This window comes from Panthera uncia, chromosome B1, assembly GCF_023721935.1.
Source record: "Panthera uncia isolate 11264 chromosome B1, Puncia_PCG_1.0, whole genome shotgun sequence".
Taxonomy (NCBI): Eukaryota; Metazoa; Chordata; class Mammalia; order Carnivora; family Felidae; genus Panthera; species Panthera uncia.
Window position 1 is genome coordinate 33,458,265 of NC_064811.1, and position 24,643 is coordinate 33,482,907.

Here is a 24,643-nt window from a genome sequence, read left to right on the forward strand (position 1 = left end):
CCAGTTCAGTTCAATGTGAAGACTTCTTCAAATAACACTGAGGGAGAACAATCAACTAACAATGTCCCTAACAATACTAAGCAAGAATGCTTTCCACGATTAAATCCAATCATATTCAAGAGAAAATCTATGGAAAGTTAAACAAAAAGAAAACATGAAAGCTCAAACAACAAATATCACCTTCCCTCTTAGGTACCAAGAGAAATGCTTCAGAGTGGGGGGTCACCCCGTTCTCCTGCTTTCTGACCATTCCGTGTGGACTGCTGACCACATACGATTTTCTAATAGTCAAATGACTTGACTTTTCCAATGAAGTGTTTGAATATGAAGATCTTATTTCACTGTTTTGCATCTAAGGGTTTTAATAATAGGGAAATACAATATATAAATTATAAGGGTAATCATTAACTACCTTCACATTTACGAGAGCAAACTGCGTACATTAACTGGGTCAGACGTGAGGCACAAAATTTATGAACCACCCACATCCTAGCTTCTGAAAAGCTAATGTTTCCCCTCCTCTAACCAGATTAACAGATGGAGAACACTGAGAAGTCATCTAAAGACGTCTTTGGAAATTTCAAGCATGTTTTGCTTAACAGTTCATGTCACACTTTGTAATTCTAGCAGAAGGCATGGTACTGACACCAGAATGACTATGATCCCAGGACGTTGCTTCTATGGCACCAGCATGCAGCCCTACCTGGCAAGACCAACATTCCGCTCGTTAATTCTACCTTAATAGTTTCATGTGTATGTGGCAGCTGAGTCCACTGACACATACAGCCGGGGTCCCCAAGTCCAGTGCCTCAAGCTAGGAAGGACAGGACCCATCTCAACGGCTGCCACTGACTGTTGCCTCTTCGGCATTTGAGCCCAGTGTTGTGAGATTCCTGCATTTACAAGAAAAATGAGAAACCCATGTTTTTAAGTAATGAAAGCCCCCAATTTCTAGGCACTGGCTTCTAATTCAAAGTTTTCGAAAACATTGTTTACAGGACAAAACCTGTCTGAGGGTTGTCTGTACATTCTCCAGCACTGCCCATCTGTGACCTCTGAAGATTTCATGGCATCCTATTACCTTTGCATTGTCTTAAAGTCATATCTTTTTCTCTTATATTCTGCATAGCTCCCACGAAGATCCTGTGTGAGCAATCTCTCTCAAACACAGGTAAGAAAAACATGGCTATTACCAATATCCCTGTCTGTCTGTTCTTAGGCTTTGATCAAAAGGAATAACTCCATCTCCATATGCCACGTTCCCTGAACTGTCCTACCCTCAGAGCTCAGCCACATTGCTAAATCTGAAGCTGAACTATGCCTTTGTCGTGTTTTCCTGTCCTTTGCACACTTATTCCCTGTCTCAGTTGGTTTTACGATTTCAGATTCCCCAGGATCAGTCCCACACATAGGTTTCCTTATCTCTACAGTAAAGAATTTGGACGAAGGAACCCCAAACCATCTTGAGGTCCCCCTGGCAGCATAGTTTGATCACTTATCAGTTCTCACAATACCTGCAAATGTAAGATCTCCTTCTTGAAAAATCTGAACATGATAATTCCTGCATATATCCTCACATCTCCTCTGTGCTGCATGTATTAAAAAATTACCTGTGAAGATATCTGCACTGGTGTTGAGTAGTTTCCCGCCCCCCCCCCCCCAATCCATACCCTCTCAGAACCTCAGCATGTGACCTTATTTGGAAATAACCTTTGCAGATATAATCAACCCAAGGCAAGGTCATACTGGATTAGGGAGGGCCCTACACCCCATGACTGGTGTCCTAAGAAGAAGGCCATGGGAAGACATAGGCACAGACTGCAGTACCACAGCTATAAGCTAAAGAATTCCAAGCTCTGCCAGGAACCGTGGGAAGCTTGGGAGAGGCAAGAAGGGACCTTCAGAAGGAGCCCTCAAAAGCAGCCTGACCTGCTGACACTTTGATTCTGGACTTTTAAAACCATGAGAATAAATTTCTGTTGTTTTAAGCCACCAAGTATGTGGCAATTTGTTACACCAGCCCTAAGAAACTAATAAAACATATAAACATCTTTTCTTTTTTGCTTGTAAATTTAGGCTGCCTAGGATCTGGGCAGGGCCTGATCTGGGATAGGCTGTATCTCTTTATGCTTGCTGAGGTACTGACATGTACAAGATGAAACAAAGAACACACAGACACATGTAAAAGGCACTCTTCATATGGTGAGGGCTGCGACCATGGGGATGAGAAACTGTATGGGAGCTATTTGCACTCACAGACTGGTTCTAACTTATTTCGAGGTCTCAGGCACCTATCACAGAACACAGAAGAGGTTGCTAAAAACTGTGGGGCACCTGGGTGGCTGAGTCGGTTGAACATCTGACTTCAGCTCAGGTCACGATCTCACTGTTCTCGAGTTTGAGCCCTGCATCGGGCTCTCTGCTGTCAGTGTGGAGCCTGCTTCAGATCCTCTATCCCCCCCCCCCCCCCCCACCGCACCCCTCCCCGGCCTCTCAAAAATAAATAAACATTTTTTTAAAATGATCGGTATATGTATGTATACATGAAGTAACAAAATAAAGAAAAAATGGATGAACGAATGAACAAAACCATGATGAGCAAATTCACAAGCCCTTAAGCTGTTGTTAACTTACATAGATAATACTGCGCAGTGAAAATCAAGGTAAGGTTACAGATCTATTTCAGTTCCCCATGGATGTGGGTAAGTTCAGTTTACTGACTATGGATGTTTCTGCAACATCTTGGCTTTTAAAATCATAAGCCTCTCTATGACATATAACGTAAGGTTCTTCTGTGAGGATAATGAGTCTGGGCAGACAGTTCATGATGAAATTTGGCCAGAAATTTTCAAGCCGCCAGTAGTATTTTTGTCTCTATGGTTCCACTGAATCAGTCTTAGTGGCTGCATACCCTCCATCAAGGGCACTAGGGCATCACCTGGCACCTCTGGGAGCACCTTCCACAGGACAGCTAGAGGACTCCACCCCTTCTCTTCCTAAGCAGCCACTCTGTTCACACCACACTCTCCCCAGAAGCTAAATAACTTGCCGAACTAGAAAAAAAAAAAATTATTTTCAAAATGCTAATAAAGCAAAGCAGAGTAGGGAAAGGGGTGCCCGGGTGGCTCAGTGGGTTAAGCATCTGACTCTCAATTTCAGCTCAGGTCATGATCTCAGGGTCATAAGATCAAGCCCCAGGTCAGGTTACATGCAGGTATGGACCATGCTTGAGATTCTCTCTTCCCCTCTCTCTGCCCCTCCCCTACTCTCTTGCACATAGACACATACATGCTCTCTCTAAAAAGAAAAACAAAAAAAGTGTGGAAAAATCACAAGTTAAACTTCTTTAGCAATTAATTAAAAAGAAAAGAAAAGAAAAATAAATAAAAAGAGAGACTCTTTACTTTTTAACACTTCTAGGGTCAATGCCCTGCTCAGATCTCCATCTGATGTCTATTCAGTCCCCAGCACAGGTAAATTTAAGTACCGAACTTCCACATCCCTATCAACTGGAGAGGGAGCCAGTTGACAGGGCATCCCTATCAACTGAAGTTTCCTCCTCCTCCTGGCAGGTAGAACACCCTCCCTCTATCCCACAGCACCCTGGCCTCTCACAGTCCTTCCTGGTCCTTTGGAATGTATCTACTGTCTTGTGCTCACTGTGACGGTTAGGCTTTTGCTACCACTCATTTCATTGTATTTATCTTTTTGTTTCCTGAAGTATAATACTTAAAAAATTTTTTTAATGTTTAGTTTTTGAGAAAGAGAGAGACAGAGACAGAGCATGAGTGGGGGGGGGGGGCGCAGAGAAAGAGGGAGACACAGAATCCAAAACGGGCTCCAGGCTCTGCGTTGTCAGCACAGAGCCCCACGCAGGGCTCAAACTCACGAATCTCGAGATCAGGACCTGGGCTGAAGTCGGGCACTTAACCAACTGAGCCACCTAGGCAACCCCCTGAAGCATAACACTTTATCATGAAAGAGCAACCAAAAACTATCTTGCATATTCAAGTGAATACTTTTTCTTTTTTTTTTTTTTGTCTAGAACTTTCCAAAAATACTTAATTGAGCAAAATCACTTTCTTCCCTAAGTTCATGGGATGAGATAAAAAAAAAATTTCTATATCTTACCCCCAAGGTACAAAATCTAATTTGGAAATCACACCATCTACCCCAGAACACAGTGTGTCCGAGCTATTCTGGAAACATCTCACATCTGTCTTCCTGAATTCCTCCTGTCACATCATGGAACTCTCAACTGAGAAGACAAGACAGGAAGCCTAGTGAATCACCCAAGGATATTTAAGAGATTAAAAGTAATCCAGCAGGGCAAACCAGCTGAAAGCTAGGCCTCTCCTATATCCTGGAATTATATTTTCAAGGGATAGGAGCTTTTGAAAAGCAATTTAAAAATCATTTATAGTTGAAATTACCAGAAAACAAGTGACACAGAATGAATATTTAAAAGAAGTTTCTGGGGCGCCTGGGTGGCTTGGTCAGTTAAGCGGCCGACTTCGGCTCAGGTCATGATCTCACGGCCCGTGAGTTCGAGCCCCGTGTCAGGCTCTGTGTTGACAGCTCAGAGCCTGTTTCAGACTCTGTGTCTCCCTCTCTCTGACCCTCTCCCATTCATGCTCTGTCTCTCTCTGTCTCAAAAATAAATAAACGTTAAAAAAAAAAAAATTTAAAAGAAGTTACTGAAAGCATTCATAGTATATAATTATCCAAAGTGCTATCACTCTTAAGCTAAGGCCAGAGTAAGTGCTGCCAATTATGCTGACATAATTTGGTTTGTGCCTCGGCTTTCCCCCTCGCCCACTAACCAGCTTGCAACAGAGGTCCACTTTGCTGGCCTCTCACTGGGAAACCAATCAACGTGTGACATCAAAGGATTCAAACTCTCCAGCGACACGGATCAATTTGTAGCACCAGGCCAAGTGGAACAGCAAGTGAAATCGAAGTGGCCTCTTTCCTTGGCACTGGCCTTTCTGACTCGCAGACCCATGGACTCAAATATGAGCAATGTTTGTGGTAGACTGAGTGACTGGCCCCAATACTCCATCCCTCCCAGGAGCTTAGAATATAAATAAGAATCAGCCTATCCGGGTACTCTTCACAATGATGGTTTACAAGCTGTGCTTACTTTTTCTGTTTCTGTAGATGTGCTCATTGATAAAACAAACCTCAGAGAGCATACATGTTTATCACCCAGCTCCAGCTATCCACGCAGCAAACAGATAACATTCATGCAGCCTTTTACTATGTGTTACGTTCTCTTTGAAGAGGTTCACATCCACACGTCATGAGGAGCTGGCTCCTGCTTTCACAGGACTCTCTGTCTAAACGGAAAGTTTCAAGTAAGGTTACAAACTCTTCAGGGGAACATGATAAAAGAAATCTGAAAACATGTCTCCGGTGTACGGAGAAAGGGCTTTCAATAACTCAGAGGGACTTGAAAGGTTTCACACAGGAGACAACATTTGAACTAAATCTCCGTTGTTTGTAAGAATGGAAAGACCCTCTAAAATACAATTTTCCATTTCCCAGATTCTCAAGATGACTGCTCCACACATATCCAGTTTAAGAAGATTAAATCTCATATATTCAGGCTCTGGAGGTCATATACCTACGTCTCAAGACTGTGGTTGGTACAGTGGAAAAACACTGGATGCTGTGTCTGAAGACGTTGATTCAAGTCCCGTCATGGCCACCTGAGTACAAAAAAGTGCCACGAACAAGGTTCTATGGGCACATGGTAGGCCCAGAGGATTTCCCTGTGCCTTTCCTAATAACTGGTTTTTCAGCCTCACCTATTACGAGGCAACATCATCAATTAAGTTATAAAATATGTACCTAACATCAAAATCAGACATTGATTAAGCTATAACACCAAATGATTAACTGAATAAATCAGGGCCATTTCGGGATATGAGGATGGCCTCCGGTTTTATTCAGTTAATCATTACTGATTTACTAAGTTCACCTGCTATATTTCAGGCACTGACAATACAAATGCAAAGATGAAGACAAACCAATCCCCGCCCTTAGGGTGCAGAAAGTTCTAAGCAAAATCAGAGTCCAAAACATAGGTAATTCATAATTAAGGAAGAAGCAAATTTTTATATTCCATTGCTAAAGTGGTAATGGTAATCGCTAATAATAATAAACACTAATATTTATTAAACTCTTGCAGTATGCCAGACATTGTTCTAAGAGTCATTTGAAAATGCTATTACTTAATGCTCATGGTTGGTGTAAGCCTGACCCTGCTATCACCCCCACTTTACACATGAAAGTCTATGTGAACTGCCTGTCTGTAACCAAGCTGGGATGAAATTTTCAGTGAGGAGTTAATGAAGCATTAGGCCCAAGGTCCCACCATCTAGAGTTTGTTTTCTCCGTGTGTATCCTGCCTTTGCACACATTAGTAACAAACCATCTTTTGGCATGGCTATTCCACAAGATCCACCTAGTTTCATACTCTGTATCTTCAATTTTATTAAGCCGGAATTAGACCTAAGTTAAATGTTGGTATCAAGTTACTGAAACCTGTACCAAACTGGATCAAAATGTCATAGATTTCAAAACTGTTCATGAAACAAACCTAAAACACCAGGTAACTACACACAATATGACCAGCCTGTATTTATCTGAGTCAACCTACTTACCTGGGACCATGGACGGAAATGTATTTCTGGCAAAATGCTAATGGATTACAAATTCTCACCTTCAAGTACCAAAATGATGCAACCCTTTCTTTTAGAATGGGAGTCAAGGCATGCTTTTGAACTTTTGTAAACTCCTATGAAACTCAGTAATATCACAGATGCTTTTCTTTTTCCTAATAGGCTCTTGTTTTCTCAGAGGACAGACTCCACAGGAGGAATAAAGGAGCAACATATTGTATACATGATTGATCGCGTAAAAAAAAAAAAAAAAAGTTACTAAAATGCCAGAGGGAGCAATTCAGAAAGAAAGAGAAACAGAAAGTAGTCAATTTCTGGGTTAGGCAGTGCATTTTACTTTATAAATAGGAGTCTAACTTGGAAAAGGATGCCCCTAAGAGGTAGAAACGAGTCTGTTCTCTTTTTCTAGGCTCCCCAAAGCACAGTCTACAATCCAAAGATACTTGTGTCATGATTTAGTCACAAAACACACACCACTGTGATGAGTATTTACTTAACACACAGCAGATGAGCAAATACATATACTTGGCAACTAGTATCTTACAAAATATTTGCTCTTATTTCTTGTTTTCTTTCAATAGTATTTGTGTCTGTTACATACAAAAACATGTATATATTATACGAAACATATATAAGGAACACTGAATTTACCATTGTAAGTGAAACAGACAATGTTTAATTTAAAACTGATTGTGATCACGGTAAACACTATGTTTCACTGGACAGATGGAATCATAAGAAATACAAATTCTGAAAAATCGTTTATTTTATTTTACTCACTAATTTATGTAGTGCTCACTACCTGAAACTCAGATCATGAAGTAAAGAGGTTTCTTTTCAGTAGAAGTTCACAACTGGCTATGAGGAAATTCCAAAAGTATTTCCCCAAACTGTTGATACTAATGCTTGGAGACAATGCACCATGCTGAACTCCGTGCAGAGACCCCAAAGTGACCATATGTTGAACCACGGCACGCTTTTGGTTCCAGCATGTTTTTAAAAAACTCAATCTCGCTGCTTTAGAGTTGCAACACATTCTTTTGAGCATATTTGATTCAAAATGTCTATCCTTAGCCGCTCATTAGGGGCATCACCATATTATCAATCTTCCTTTAACATTTGAAGGTCTTGGGAAGCCTGGTGGCTCAGTGGTTGAGCAACCAACTCTTGATTTCGGCTCGGGTCATGATCCCAGGGTTGTGGAATCGAGCCACAAGACGGGCTCCAGGCTGGGCACGAAGCCTGTTTTTAAGATTCTCTCCCTCTCCCTCTGCCCCTCTCTTGCTCACATGTGCACACGTGCACACGCTCACTCGCTCTCGAAAAAAAATTTTTTTGAAGGCCTTCAAAACTGACTTTAAGAGAGAAAAATGAATGTATCCCCTCACTGTGTCAGAAAGCTCTAACCAAGTTTAAACCATGTGCCAAGCACTGCAGTGGGCTCTACACAGAAACACAACAGAAAGTAATGCCAGGACCTGAGCAGATGAGTGGCGAGCAGGGGGGACCCCAGAAAGGTTTCCTGGAGAGCGTCAGCGCAGGTGGAACAGAATGCGCACGTTCGGCTTGGATTTCGTGAGCGCCACAGGCCCTCGCTGACACCAGCACTCAACAGAGTGGACAGAAATTATTTCTGTGCACAGAAATAATCCAAATACTCAGCAGTGAGGGAATCATTGAATAAACCACTGGAGCTTGAATATGGTGGAATAGCACGCCCGACACTTGAAAAATCTGAGGTAGAAAAATGGTATGTCCTCACATGCACGACTCTACAAAATACATACCTACGAGGAAAAAGCAAACCATTCATAAAACTGCCTAATGTAAGTAATTTTTTTCTGGTTTTAACTTTTTATTATGAGAATTTTAAAGTCACAAAATTAGAGAGAACAGGATAATAAACCCTTATGTACCAATCTTTAACATTTATCAGCTTATGGTCAATTCTGTTTCTTCTTTTTATCCCTACCTCAATTATTTTGGAGAAAATCCCATACACAATATTATTTATATTAGTTTATATTATATCATAGCATAGTATTGTATGTTAGGATGTATCTTTTAAAGATCTTTAAAAATACCATTATCATAAAATATGGGTAAATTTTAAAATTTATTATAAATGTGGGTATATGCCTAAAATGCTTTCTGAAAGGAAATACTTAAAACAAAAAGATGGTGGCCATCGCTGGAGAAAGGGTCTAGAGTGAGGAACCGTGGAGACTTTACTGTTCATTTAATACCATTAACACTTAACATTTGCCTACAACAGAAAGTGCCGTGCCTGGAAGAGCAGCAGAAAGGCCGCCGAGGCGGGAGGAAGTCCGTGAGGCCTTACTGGCGCCACTGAAAACAGGAAGTGGAGTTTGGATAGGAGATACTCAAGGAGTCCTTTATGTAGATTCAAACACTAGCAGGTGACAGTGTCTATCAGCGATAGGATATGAATCCTCTCAATGGGTAAAAAGTAATAGCTGTGAACTCAGTAACATTACCAGACATAATTATGCTTCCAGTAATGTGCAGGTCCAGACATTCAGGAGACGAAATGGACTCATCTCAACCTCCCTACTGCCATATCCAGCTACAGCAGGCTCATGAAATCCATCATTTAAAGCACCGCAATTTTAAAGGGCACTTCAAAAACACTTTTTTTAAAAACAAGTTAATGTCTTCACTGTCTCCTTCTCTTTTCCTTATCTACAGTCCTTGTAATTTCTGTGCCTTATAGGTTGCAAAAATGTTATTTCCTTCCGTGGTGGCACTATCTGTTATATTTACAGCACGTTAAGGTAATCTTGGAACCCACTAGGATAGTTGCCGGGCTGCAGGGTTATGTTAGAGAAATAAGCCTTTGTGAGTGCTTATTTATATTGAATTTAGCTCCAACAAAGTGCTCCACGTGTCGTTGTTGCTTTTAATGTTTTATTTATTTCTGAGAGAGAGTGTGCGAGCAGAGCAGGGCAGGGGCAGAGAGAGAGAGAGGGAACGGAGGATCCGTGCTGACAGCAGAGAGCCTGATGTGGGGCTTGAACTCATGAACCATGAGTTCACGGCCTAAGCCAAAGTCAGATGCTTAATCAACTGAGAGCCTCCAGATGCTCCACATGTTTTAATCTTAAAATCAGTGTAATGGGGAAGCTATGAGAAGATGATGGAAAGTAGCTGGCTTTTAGAACCCTGTTCATTTCTGTCCCAGTTGTGACTCTCTGACAAACCCTAAGATGTTACAGATACAGACAAAAGTCGAGAAAGACTGGTCTCAATTAGACTAGCTCAAATCCTGAACTTCTGAATGTCTAAAAACAACAGCAACAAACAGCAACACCTTCTTACTTTAAAACATCACATGAACAAGGCTAATAAAATGTTTCCCAGTAAAGGTCAAAGGGAAATGTCTATAATGAATAGGCTTTTAAATTTTTTAAACTTCTAACTTTTCATTAGTTCGAGCTTAAATAAGTTCCAAGAACTTTAAAATAGTTGGTTTTTATAATCAGGTTATATGCTGTCCCCTGCAACTGCATTTCTTTTATTATTTTGCTTAACAAAACCCAGCATTTCTAGACAGCACATAGAAATAGTTCACCTAAGCACAGGTGGTATGATTTCTAAACAGATAATGTTTTACTATGCTTAACACCAAGGACCCATTTCTTTTACAAAAATGCTTACCAGGTCAAACAACTTACGTAAGAAGTGAAATGAAACCATTGAGAAATCTAGCAATATTTTGCACACCAACTGCCTAATTTTACCCCAAGAAGCTGATGTTCTTTTCCGTCCGCAAATGACTTTTCTCGGTCTGACTAGAGATTAATTCCATCAACAACTGAAAACACCAAAAGAAAGTGTCACCACAGCCTGTACCCTTCCCGGCGGTACCTGTTTCATCCGGGGAACTGGGTGAGGCGCTGTCCTGGGACAGTGTCGTCCAGCTGGACTCCTCATCGCTCGGTGCCAGGTTCTGGATCCGGTGCAGGGCGCAGTCGGTTTTGGCCCCCGTTTTGGGATGATCTTTCTTGGTCTCTGGGCTGGATGACACAGTGGCCACTTGACCGTCTTCAGGGCTGAACTGGGCTTTGTTTGGTTTCTGTGGGAGTGCTTCACCATTCCCGATGACGGTGGAGGCCTGGTCCTGGCCCGGCTGGGGCTTCTCTTCCACACCCCCGTGCTCGTTGCCTAAGTTCTGCTCTAATTCTCTGGTTGAGGTTTCCAGGTCTGCATAGTAATTTAGGAAGCTCTTGGTTCTCCTGGGTTGGGAGGGTAAAATTTCACAGCCTGAGGAATCGCGTGGGTGGGGCTCTTTGCCCTCTAACTTCTCAGAAGTTATGTTGATGACTGCAGTGGGGCTGACATTTTTGTTGGGGTCCTGCTGCCCTTGTTCTGCAGCCTTCCGGAGCTGGTTCTCGCCATTTTTCACCAGCTTGATGTTGGCAGAGCCGTTTCCCAGCAGAGGCTGTGCAGCTGGGTCGGAGAGGCCCATTGCCACCTGGATGTTAGTTAGTGCATATTTTTTCCTGCATTTGGGGGGTGTGCTGTTCTTGGTTTCCGTGTGTTTTATTTCAGCATTCAACAGTTCATTGTGGGAGGAACGGAGATTAAGGGTATTTGGTGGTGTGGCTGGACTGTTCCGATTCGTGATGTCTGTGGTTCCGCTGCTGGCCATAAACACTGCCAAAGTGTCTACACCTGAGTCAGCTGGAAAAAAGAAAACTAGTCATTAGCTGCCTGGCAGGATTAAACTGCTTAGCATACAGAGTGAGCAGACATTTTTATATAAAAAATTGAAAGAATTAATCCTTCCATTGCATACCTCCTTATAGAATTGACTCATTTTCCTCTTTATTTTCAGTGTTCACTCATACATTAAATAGGAACAAATAAAAGCCTTAATGTAGACACACGAAATCCAATTTATAGAAAAGCTGAGAGGTCAGAGGGTCCAAATTTTACTTAGAATCTCCCTCTTGAATTCATATAAAAGCATTTTCTGCCGGTGATTGGTCTTCATTTTTTGCAACCTTAAAAATCACGCCCTTCTAAACATTTACACCGCATTTCTATTCTGCAGTTCCTTTGGGCAACAACAACAAAAAAAGTTGCTGAAAAATCCTCTGGGGCTCTAGCTTTCTTAGTTAACCTGAAAGGTTACCGTTCAATGATGTACCCATACATCTAAGGTAATTTTTCTCAACCATGTTTAGAAATTGTGTTCTGGATGCCTGGAAAAATCAAATCTCCGTTGTAGTTTGCTAATATCTTTGTGAATATTTTTGACCTGGGCTTAGTGTTTGTACTAAACAGAAATTTTGGAGAAATGGCCCAGTTGCTGGGGAATGTACACACACATAAAACTATTACTAATAAGGTAGCATTGAGCCTTTGGCTACTGATGTGTTAGAGCTCCCAAAGGAGTCTGAATATATTCCACTGAATTAAAACACAGACTCAGCTGTTTGCAGTCACCATGTGCCCTTGCAGGACTCCTAGGAAACTACCTGACAGTTGCATTTATCTCAAATATTGTTCATACCATCTGTGATTTATTCCATGTGTCTCTTGCTAGGAAGAAAGAAAGGTTTCTCAGACTGGAAGGGAATAAAATTCATCATCAAGAATTCCTAAGGTTTCACATTTCTCAGTCTATGAAGAATGACTCCCTTCTTATCTGATCCTTTGTCCTCCACAGAGACCTCAGTGACTTTACACCAGCAGATGAACCAAAGCAACAGCTCTGGTTCATGGGGTTACAGAAAGGAGTTTTTGTTTTTTAAAGATTAGATTCTTAGTGATGTTTTATTGCTTATAAGCTAGAAACACAGAGGCCAGCCGAGAAGGGAAAAGTGGAAACACAGAAGAAGAACAGACGAATAAGACAGAATCCAGGTGACAAGAGGAAGGACCACAGCGGATGTGAGAGTCAGCCTTGGCCAAGACAAGGGATACTTCTTCACATGAGAAGGAAGGAAAGGGAGTAAGGATGGGGACAGGCCCATATACTATTGCAGTGACATAAAACCGAGGAAAAGCAAAACTGACAGCCTCAATTTTCTCTGTGAAAGTAAAGTCTTCCCCTGAGGGGAAGCAGGGTAGGGGAACATAAGGAGAGAAACAGAGTCCAGAAAAGTCATGTGGGAGAAACACAGAGTTGGTGACTTTCTAAAAGAAATTTGAGGTTTGATGGCATAAGAACAGACACACAGATCAATGGAACAGACCAGAGAGCCCAGAAATAAACCCATGCATCTATGGTCAATTAACTTATGACAAAGGAGCCAAGAATAAGCAATTGGGAAAGGACAGTCTCTTCAATACAATGGTGTTGGGAAAAGTGGACGGCCACATGCAAAAGAATGAACCTGGACCATGACCTTATCCCATACACAAACATTAACTCAAACTGGATTAAAGACTTGAACGTAAAACCATAAAACTCCTAGAAGAAAACAGGCAGTAAGCTCCTTGACATGGGTCTTGGCAATGGTTTTTTGGATTTGACACCAAAAGTGAAGCAACAAAAACAAAAATAAACAAGTGGGACTACATCAACCCCCAAATCTTCTGCACAACAAAGGAAACCATCAACAAAATGAAAAGGCAACCTAGAGAACGGGAGGGAAAAACAAAGAAACAGTCACAGAGGGGGATGTGATCAAGGTGGCAGGAGTGGGGAAGTGAGCAGATGAGGAATGCTCTCTGGGTGTGGCCCAGAGGGCAGGGAATAGAGTTGGGAAGAGGGTGGAGAGCTGGGAGGAAAAGGCGGAGGAATCAGAGATCTCCAAAAGGTCAGGGAACAGGAGTCACAGGAACAAGGAAATGTTCTCAACCCCAGCCGCACGCAACCCTTGGGGAGCTTTTAAAACATACAGAAGGCTAGGGGCGCTTGGGTGGCTCAGCTGGTTGAGCATCTGACTCTGGAGTTCTTCTCAGGTCATGATCTCACAGTTCATGGGATCGAGCTCTGCATGGGACTCTGCACTGACAGCGTAGAGCCTGCTCGGGATTCTTTCTTCTCCCTCTCTCCCTGTCCCTCCCCCAGTCTTGTGCTCACGTGTGTGTGCAACTCTCACCTCTCTCTCACACAATAAATAAACAAACAAACAAACTTTGTTAAAAAAAGACTAAGCCCACCCCTAAAGACACCCTCAAAGGCCGTGATTCAATCAGTCTGGGAATGGGCACAGTGGGGGTAATAAAATGTTCTCTGGGTGACTCCAATGTATGGCCAAGGCTTAGAACCACTGGAACAAGGAAGTGAGAGGTTTGGAAGAAAAAGATGACATATATCCAAGTTAATGATTTCAGAGGCACTTGGAACACTCTGATCACGCCTGCCACGGTCCTTGTCCTTGCACACATTCTCAGCATCCTTCCCTCCTGTCTGGAAAAATTCTACTTTACCTTTAAGATTCAAGGTAGCTATCACCTCTTTGTGAAGCATCTTCTTGCTCCTCCAGGCAGATTCAAGGGCTCCTTCTCCTACACTCCCAAACCCTCATCAACTTGTCTCTATATAGCATCATTCACCCTGCTTTAGACTTCCAGCAACCAGAACAGCAGTGTAGTACACAGTAGGTACTCATTAGAAGTTTATGGAATCATCGAATAAAATGGAAAAAAAAAAACAACCCAAAAAAACAACCAAGTGTTTTGTTAACATCTCAAGAAATGTTTACATTAGAAGCCTATCTTTACTCAAGCTTTTATCCCATGTAACAGCTAAGCATGATTTAAAATAAAATCTTTTAGGGGCACCTGGGCAGCTCCGTCACTTAAGTGTCCAACTCTTGATTTCAGCTCAGGTCATGATCTCACAGTTGGTGAGATCAAGCCCCGTGTCGGGCTCTGTGCTGACCGTGCAGAGCCTGCTCGGGATTGTGTCTCCCTCTCTCTGACCCTCCCCTGCTCACTCCCTATCTCGCTCTCAAAATAAATGAATGAATAAATGAATGAATGAATCTTAAAATAAAATATTTCAATATTCTATCCAGACCAACTTATTTTGCTCCTCAGTCTTGGCTCAAGAAAATTCGTGCTCAATTCTGCTGTAACTCTCTAAAGAAGAAAAGGCTATTTAGAGTCAAAAGTCTGTTTTGTGACCCAGAACAGACTGGTATACTTCTCTGCCAGACATGATTTCTCATCAGCTGTCACCCTACTAGCTCAAAGTTGTACGTGCTTTGGCCTGAACAGCATTCAGGCCCAGCTGAGGCTCTCGTGCACACGGCACAGCCCTCCGGTCACCACTGTGACCCCCAGTACCTATTTCCAGGCCTTCCTCTGTTTCCTCTCTTCCTCATATTTACCACCTGCATCAGTAGTAACAATGAACAGAAGAGAATCACGTATGATGGGAAACAGCAACACGATAGTAATATAAATGTTAAAAATTATGGAGAAAAACTAGCGCTCTGTGGATATAAACGTGAAAAGATGACTATGTTCCTCTTCTATCCTAGGACCACTCTCTCGCACCTACCTTTTGCTCCATCTGTTCTACATGTAGGACATTTTAGCCTGCTTTCCCCAATACTAATACTATACTGAGACTCAAAAGTCAGTGCCATTCAAGGCACTTCCATTTACCTTTGCCTGATTTTACTATAGAGTCGAGATCAAAAACTAATTTGTCTAATATTCCCTTTAATTTGGGGGGGAGGGGTGGTGTGTGGACGGAGTTAAATCCACCAACACATGGGCTAGGCCCTAAGTGAGAATTCAAGACATTGCTACTCTACATTTTCCAGACTGGAAACACTGAAACAGCCCTCCATGAGTTTCTTACCTACTGAATTCTGCCAATTTTCCTGGAAGTGTTTCTCCAGGAAATCGGGTTTCCCCTTCCCACCTCCTCCACACCTGCTTTCAGGCCCTCATCATCACTTATCAGTTCCTTCTAAATCTCTAAGCATAACGGCTCTGCAGTCTACTCTGACACATTTTGCCCTGTATCATTCTAAGAACAAACTGATCACATAGCCCTCCTGCTTAAAAACATCTACTGGCTCCCTACTGTTCAAATTCAGCTCACTCTACACAAGCCACCTCAAATTCTCCTATGCTAGTCTCCAATCTGCCCTTCCAGTCCCATCTCTTGCCACTGCACCTCCCCATGTTTTCTACACCACAGCCACAATCTACCTTCCTGACAATGCCAACCCCTTCTCAAGTTCCCCCTCTGCACAGAGTCTGTTTCCTCTGCCCTGGAATGTTCTTTGTCCTCCTCTCTCCTAGCCCCACCCTAGACCCCCGCCTGAAAGCTCCTTTATAAATCCTTCAAAACACGGCTCCTTTAGCCTTTCTCTGATCCCTATACACAATGATGGCTGCCGTCCCTCTGTGCTAGCGATGTCACAGGCTGTTCGTATCAGTACTTCTATTCTATACTGTAAATGTCAACTGAGATGTCTCTCTCTCCTTCTAAACTGTAAGTTCCCTGAGGGTGGTGACTCTTTTGTTCATTTTTTAGGATAGGTTTATTGAGATATAATTTACATGTCACAAAGCTCACTTTTAATGTACAATTCAGGGGTGTTTAGCATATTCACAGAGTTGTACATACATCACTACAATCTAATGGCAGAATTCTGTTACCAGCCCAAAAAGAAACCCTCCACTCAGCAGTCACCCTCTATTTCTCCCCCCACCCCCCCCCCCCCCCCCCGCCCCGGCCCAGCCCCTGGCAACCACTAATCTACTTTCTGTCCTTATAGCCTTGCCTTTTCTAGACAGTTCACATAAACAGAATCATACGACACGTGGTCTTTTGTGACTGGCTTTCCTCACTTAGTGTGTCGGGGTTCATCCATGTTGTAGTATGTATCACTGCTTTATTCCTTTTTATGGCCAAATCATAATCCATTGTATCAACAGACCACATTTCGTTTATCTATTTACCAGTTAATGAACATTTGGGTTGTTTCTACATTTTAGCTATTACAAATAATGCTGCTACAAACATTCATGTACAAGCTTTTGTGTGAACATGTTTTTAATTCTTCTGGGTGTACATTCAGGAGCAGAACGGCCAATTATATTTATATTATATTGCTGGTTATATAATGAAATACACTTGACCTTTGAGGACTTGTAGACTGCTGTCCAAAGCAGCTGCACCAGTTTACATTCCCATCAGCAGTGTATGAAGGTTCCAATTTCTCCACAACCTCCCCAACACTCATTTCTGTGTCTTTCTTAAGATGGCCATCCAAGTAGGTATGAAGTGGCACCTCACTGTCGTTTTGCTTTGCATCTCCCCTTCATTTAAAAATTTTCCGAACCTCCAGTACCTTTCGCAAAACCTGGCATGTAAGAGTACTCAACAAATGTCTGATTCATTAACCCATTCACCCATTCGTTAACTAAATATCCATCAAGCATCTGCTATGTGCAAGTTGCTCTTCTCAAGGCCATGAACATCACAGTGCACGACATAAGCAAAATGAATGAGGACTGGATAAGCAAATGCCAGTAACCCTGAGACTCTTCAGTACAGAAGTGGTTCTGCTTCTCCTGGATTTCTGGTGGTTGGACGGGGCCCCAAGACTTTGCCATCACTTCTACATCTATTCATCATGCTGTTATGAAGCTCCACGTCAATTCAGGAGGATCATTTCCTATTCTAGAGCTAGGTGTAAGCTGAGTTCAGAGTGTGACAAGAGCTAATATTATTACTGCCATCGCTCTGCATCCACATGGAGAAACATCTGTTACAGCCTGGCATGGATGTCTCCTTATCTGGTACCAGCCCCACAATTTTTCTTGGGGAATCAACCTTTCTACATGCTAATTCTTTCATTAAACAGAACTTCTGGTGTGCATGACCATGCAGTAGATACGGTTCTAACTGCTAAGGTTACAGCAGCGAGCAAACCTGACAAAATAAAAACACCTACTTTCATGCAGCTTAGGTCCTACGGGTTCAGCCCACGTGTTTCAGGCAGAGATAACGCTGCCCCATACTTCATGGAGGGCACGGCCCAGGCCCAGCCAGTCAGAGTAGCAAATCCCCATGGCTATGGTGACTGGCTCAAGGAAAAGCATGCAACCCACACAAAGCTAATCCTAAGACTGTTGCCGGAATGATCAGAGGAGGGGTGCTCTTTTTCTTGAACTGGAAGATATAAGTCTAGAACTTCAAGGGGTCACCATGAAGAGGCAAACTGAGTTAGCATGAACTTAACAAATGAGCAAGCAGATCTGTAAGATGGAGAGAAAGGAGGAAGCTCTAACGACAGTGTTGGAATCCCTAAAACGAGACATACTTGAAACATGATGCCTCTAGACTTCTCGGGAATTAAAATCAATCGATTGGAGTGTGTGTGCTTAAACCACTTTAAACTGGCCTTCTCCTTTTAGGAATTAAAAAAAAAAACACCTTAGTTAATTAACAGAGTATTTTTTATGAGACCTAAAAAAAATTAGGTAAGCCAGCGTTACTCAAATTCCACGATCAACAAAGCTTTCCTGAACCCCAGAGTCACAAAGATCCCAGCATGGAGATGTAACCCCGTAACTTGGATGACGTCCTAATTCAAACTCATGCTGGAATCTGTACTTAAGCCTACCCGCTCCGCTTTCTCTTTTCTGAGACCTCTAAGCATCTGTCAAAGAAAAATTTTGTCAGTAATGACAGGAAACTCCTCTCCGTAACCTGCCGCTCTCCCTCTGCTCCCATGACACGCTTATAAAATTGGAAATTGACAAATGGGCCCCAGGAAACCCAATGTTGGCCCCGCTCTTCAGTGAAACTTCACAGCTTCTTCATCTTTCTGCTGCACAATTTTATTTCCACTGAGGAGTTAACAGCAATACTTCTACCCTGAGGAATGTTGCCTTTTGAACTAGACTTCTAAGTAGTAAGGAAATGAAATAACTCAGATTTTTTTTTTTTTCTTTTAGGAAGGAGAGGCAAAATAAAGCTGGTTTCCTGAAATTACTCATGAAAGTAAACTCTCAATGTGACAAAAATGATAAGAACCTCTCTATGAACAAAAGAGGTAAAGGTTATGAGGAGGCAGCTTGGGTCATGGAGATCACAGGATTAGAACCTTGGAAGTTTCTAAAGCCAAAGGAGCAGCTTCCCACAGCCGATTCACAGGGCAGCTTCCCCGGGCTCCTAGGATAAAAGGAAGATTTCAACAGCCAGGTCTTACCCACCTAAAAGTTTCCCATGCCCACTCAACTTAATTGCCTGAGGACTCACTTTGTTAAAAATCCCCAGTGGAACCGAGGAGACTCAAGAGAGATGTACCAGATACTTTTCTTCAAGAAACTCAGTCAGGGGTGCCTGGGTAGCTCAGTCGGTTGAGCAACTGACTTCAGCTGAGGTCATGATCTCATGGCTCGTGGGTTTGAGACCCACGTCGGGCTCTGTGCTGACAGCTCAGAGCCTGGTGCCTGCTTCGGATTCTGTGTCTCCCTCTGTCTCTGCCCCTCCCCAACTTGTGCTCGCTCTCTCTCTCTCTCTCTCTCTCAAAAATAAACATTAAAAAAAATTTTTTTTAAAAAGTCAGAAAAGGCAATGAGAAGATAAAGTTATTAAACAGACTCACAATGGCTAAAGTAGGCAGAGAGACTTATGAGAAAAAGGTATTTGCACAGGAAAGAGGTTAAAGGAAGGTACTCCCCAAAACAATCACAGCTAAGCTGGGTCTTAAACAGTAGGTAGGAGTCCGGCAGTGGATCAAGGTGAGAAAGGCACTGCAGATGAGGGAAAACCTGGCATTCCAATATCACCGCTGGCAAATGTGAAGATTAGTCATTTTGGAAACACAAATCACAATGTGTGTATTCAAATAAGAATTATGACCTTCAAAGCAGCCACACTGAGACAGTATATGCTTATCCCAAGGATATTTTTCCTTCTCAATTTCTAAGCCATTTTCATTGTTTAGAAAAGCCTCAACGTCTTTGAAAGATTAATGTATTTTGTAAATATAGCTCTAGACTTTTATGACCAACTCCGATGAATGTGGTCAATGATCACGCTTAGGAATACTGGTTTAGGTGGGAAAAAGCAGGTGAGTGATAAAGTAATGACCCAGGAACTGAAAAGCTGGGCCTCAAGTGAATTCCAACAGGGAGCATGATACAATGGCAGACTCCTTGACTACGCCGCCAGCTGAGACCTCCTGCGAAGGGACTCCTGAGTTGAATCCTGAAGGTTCAACAGGGATTCTTCCAGGCAGATAATGGCATATGTTCTGGGGTATGTTTATTTTTTAAAAGGTTCCTTGTTGGGGCAGCTGGGTGGCTCAGTCAGTTAAGCATCTGACTTTGGCTCAGGTCACGATCTCAACGGTTCGTGGAATCGAGCCTGTGTTGGGCTCTGCGCTGGCAGTGTGAAACCTGCTCGGGATTCTCTCTCCCTTTCTCTCTCTCTCTGTACCCCTCCCCCTATTTGTGCGCGCTCTCTCTCAAAATAAATAAACATTTAAAAAAAAAAAAAAAAAGATTCCCTCTAGTCATAGCTCCCGGGAGTCAGGAAATGGGATAGAAGGCTACCTTGTCCCAGTTATTGGTCCAGATCTTCCCAAATTAGCTGCCATCTGAATTTTCAAGTAAAAAAATGACTGGAATCTATACTCCACTGAAATAAGAATACTGCTTTCCTTGTAAAATGTGTCACATCCTATACCATTGCATGATAGTAGTAGCTGCCATTAAAAAACTGTGCTGGGTAACAGGGTCATTATCTCTTATATAACTACCGATGAATAAAAACAATTTGAGTACCATTAGGAAGAATGAATACACTAGCATAATAAAATATAAGTGACAATTAGAAATTCCTAGAAGTTATTTGATTAGTTTACTTCCATTTAGAAGAAAACACATCATTTTATATACTTGCTAGCTTTGTTCTTACAGTTTCCATACTGAGCCTATGTTGCAATGCATTAAAAGATTTTAAATATTGAAGAAGTCCTAGAAGGATCATTCTCAACAATTTAAACTGTATTTTTTTTTAAAAGGACACATGTATTTACCATGATTTTCCAAAATTAATATGCCTATTCAAACATGTATTTACAAGAAAATCTACTCCCTGCCCCTAAATTATCACAGTATGATTAGATGGCCTCTAAAAATTAGCTCTGAGTTCCTAATTTTCCTGTGTGAATTTAGGTTTTTGACTGTTTTGTATAAAAAGGATACTACCTGTCACTCATACACCTCTACTGAGCTTAGTGTTTATTCTATTATGTTTTATTTTAGTTCTCTGTTGAAACAGATCATGCAGTGTTATGTAAGAGAGAAAACAGCTCGGATGTACATAAGGAGTTTAACTACAGAACTGAGGGACTTTAATAGCTATTTGTCCATAATTTAAATCTACTTACTTAAAAACTCAGAATTTACAGAGTGGTTTGTATCCTAACCAATATGGATTCTGTCAGATTCATCTTTCACTTGCAATCCTATCCTATGTTTAATTCAAACTATTATCGAGAGGCATCTGGGTGGCTCAGTCGGTTAAGCGTCCGACTTCGGCTCAGGTCATGATCTCACAGTTTGTGGGTTTGAGCCCTGCGTTGGGCTCTGTGCTGACAGCTCAGAACCTGGAGCCTGCTTCAGATTTTGTGTCTCCCTCTCTCTGCCCTCCCTGTTTGTGCTCTGTCTCTCTCTCTCTCTCTCTCAAAAATAAACAAACACTAAAAAAAAAAAAAAAAAAAAGACAAAATGTTATCGGAATTGCTTCTTCCTTATTACACTACTGTGAGGCTAAGAATTAAATCCCACACCACACTGTGTGTGGACTAGCATCCATCATGACACAAAGAAACGGATATACAATAAAATTATGGTGGTTTTCTTAAGGCCTGAATTTAACTAGCATAGATCAAGGAGAATACTGAATCGGGGAGCTCTATTCTAGACAAACCCAACAATGGCCAAGATGCTGTTTATGGAGACTCACCACCGACACTTCATTGTTCATACGTAACTGTTCACAGGCTATCAAGTACAATGCTAGAGGGCAAAATTTGACATAGTTTTAGTTTCCTGTTATAATCAACTAAAATATTTTTACATTATGCTATTACTAGAGTCATGCAATTATTACACGAATACAGGTAGGTCCAATTGATTCTTCTATCTTATTTTAACGATCCACTTTTCCACTACATGAGTGAACGATAAAAAGCAAACGTCATTTTAGCAAACCATGTTTAACATCAAAACAACCGTCTATCATAGATATTTGTTAAAATTTTAATATTCAACTGCTTCTCTGCATTGAAAAACATGGAAGTGTGTCTGACCTGGAAGTACTTCTGACATGGATCACTGGACGCCAGCAGTGGAGCAGGAAATAAGTTATAATTTGAAATCTGAAAAGAGGGATCATTTGAGAAATTAAAACCCAAATAACAAAGCATAAAAGAAAAAAAGCATAGCATTGAAAATTCTTCCAAAAGCTGTCAAAAATGTTAATTTTTGGCAGATAATATCAAAATTTGTGTTTATTTATAGTTGATCACAACACATTTGACTGAAATTTGAATTTCTGCTCAACCACATTTTCCATGAACATTTCTTGAGATTTTTTTTTTCCATGCCAGGCTAGAGTTATCATCTATCTATCTATCTATCTATCTACCTACGTGTCTCAACTTTCCAATGCTTTTTCTCATTAAAAACACACAATTCAGAAGGCAGTAGGGAAAAAACTAGTACATTTCACCACATAATAATCTAAACATTCTGTTTGGGAATAAAAAGTGACTATAAATACAACAGAGACAAAAAAAAAACTGAAAAAAAAATAATACTATGACTAAAAGGGCTAATTTCATTTATACAGAAAGATTACCTTGAAATTATTAAGAAAAACATAAACAAGCCTATAGGAAAATAAGCAAAGAACAGGACAAGTCCCCAGAGAAACACAAATATCCAATAAACACATAAATAACTAACCTCACTCAAAAGTAAAGAAAATGCACATTTAAATAACAAGGACTCATTGGTTTTCCTCTACTGGCCTGCAAAGATTAAGAAGCTTTATAACACATAACCTAAAACAACAACACTGGAAAAAGGAATTTTCAAAACTTGCCAATGGGATTAAAATCCGGCAAAACTTTTTGAAGGGCCATTTAGAAATATATGAGCAAATTTAAAATGCATGGACCCCACTGTACAGCAACTGCATTTTTGAGAATTTATTTTACAGATAAACTTACATGGACTCTTGTTCTAAAAGCAAAAGATCAGTAACTAACTGTTCTTCAGTGGACATCTGGTTCATTAAATTATGATACATCCGTACAAAAGAGTACCATGCCGCTATTAGGAAAAACAAAGTGGATCTACATGAACGGATATGAAAGGGTCTCAAGACATATCACTATGAGATGAATAACATGCACAGCAGGGCAAAATCGCATTTGAGTAAAAATCTGAAAAGCCTATACATATATATATGCAAGTAAATACATACATACATACACACATCATACACACATACACACACACACACACACACAGACACACACACACACACACCAAGCATCTACACAGAAAATTTCTTAAAGGAATAGAAAAAGAACTAGACACAGTGGTAAACTGCCAGTTTACCAAATTAGATATATAATAAGGAAAACTGAAAACAGACCTTGTTTTCAATGAGCTGCTATCAGGAATATCACTTGGAATGATAATCTATTATATTAATTCAAATGAAGATACTGTAAGATTCCATTTATATAAAGTACAAAAACAGGAAAAACTTATCTATGTCAGGACAGTGGTTTACCCTGGAGGGCAGGAAAAAGGGAGAAGCAGGAGGGCAGCCTCTGGGACGTTATGATACTAAGCGCTGTTCCTTGATCTGGATAATGGAAGCTCACCAAGCTCTACCCTCACGTGCAAAATTCTGTATGCTCATTATAGTTCTGTGAGATGTTTCATGAAAAAGTCAAATGCTGGCGGTTTTCTAAAGCATTATTCAAATTGTACAACTTTATATTGTGAAGACTAAAGTCTACTCTAACCTTTCCAAACTAGTAACCTTTAATGGGCATTACCCCCAACTTTATGATTCAGATAATGACCTGACAACTTGGTCTACTGACCCACAATACATTTTTAATTATATTTCCACATATTGTGTGTAAGGCTCATTACTCTGGTATAATTAAAAGGGTGGGTTTATTTTAAATTGTCCTGAAACAGCAAAACATGCTGCCTTTATGTACCTTTGCTTTTGTCCTATGCCTTTCTCAGCTCCTGAAAAGTATTTTACAATTTTCTTTTTTTTTTTAAGTTTTTGTCTTCAGTGCACCTTAAGTTATAAGTAGAGACAGATGTGAAGTGACAGCTATTTTAAGAAAATGAATATCAATAAACAGAGAAAAAGCTAAGAAGAGGCATACTTAGAGGAGTAAAAAGGCTTGAACAAACGCTAAGAATCTGCATACTTTTCAGTGCATCTAATCTTTAAAATAAAAAAAAAAAATATTCCTTCTTCCCAACTTGAAACAAACTCCAACTTCTATAAAGGTATGAACTGACATTCAGATAATCACTTCATATTTTAAATGGTCCTCTGCTATTATTATCTGACCAACATTTATTCCATATGTGCATGGGTTATGCTAGGAGCGGGGGATACTTCAGTGATGAAAACACCATTCCCCACTCTCATGGAACTTATAGACAGACCAGTCAGGAAGATGGACATTAATCACAAAATTATTCACATCAGTGTATAAGAAAAAGAATATTAGACTGGAGAATCAGGATACAGTTACCCGAGAAAGTATAATTTAAGTTGCAATTTGAGGACTAAACAGGATTTAGCTGAGTAAACATTATACACCTACCACATGCAAGGCATTCCCTGGCCCCAGGAATACACAAACATGCAGAGTTTCCCTGGGCATTTATATCCTTGATGAATAAACCTAAACGAGCAACGGTTTCCAGTGACTTTGTGGAAT

The 24,643-nt window shown here is 41.1% G+C and overlaps 1 protein-coding gene across 9 annotated transcripts in view; it reads right to left on the reverse strand.

Annotated features, from left to right (window-relative positions):
• Positions 1-24,643, reverse strand: part of APBB2 (amyloid beta precursor protein binding family B member 2) — a 382,316-nt gene that overhangs the window by 180,036 nt on the left and 177,637 nt on the right. For 5 of the 9 annotated variants that reach the window (XM_049631938.1, XM_049631929.1, XM_049631928.1 and 2 more), the window contains one exon: positions 10,575-11,390. In XM_049631938.1, coding sequence (XP_049487895.1) covers positions 10,575-11,390 — 816 coding nt within the window. Of the gene's footprint in view, positions 1-10,574; positions 11,391-21,961; positions 22,031-24,643 lie in introns of all 9 variants that reach the window. The other 4 variants (XM_049631931.1, XM_049631932.1, XM_049631933.1 and 1 more) reach the window with 1 other exon arrangement.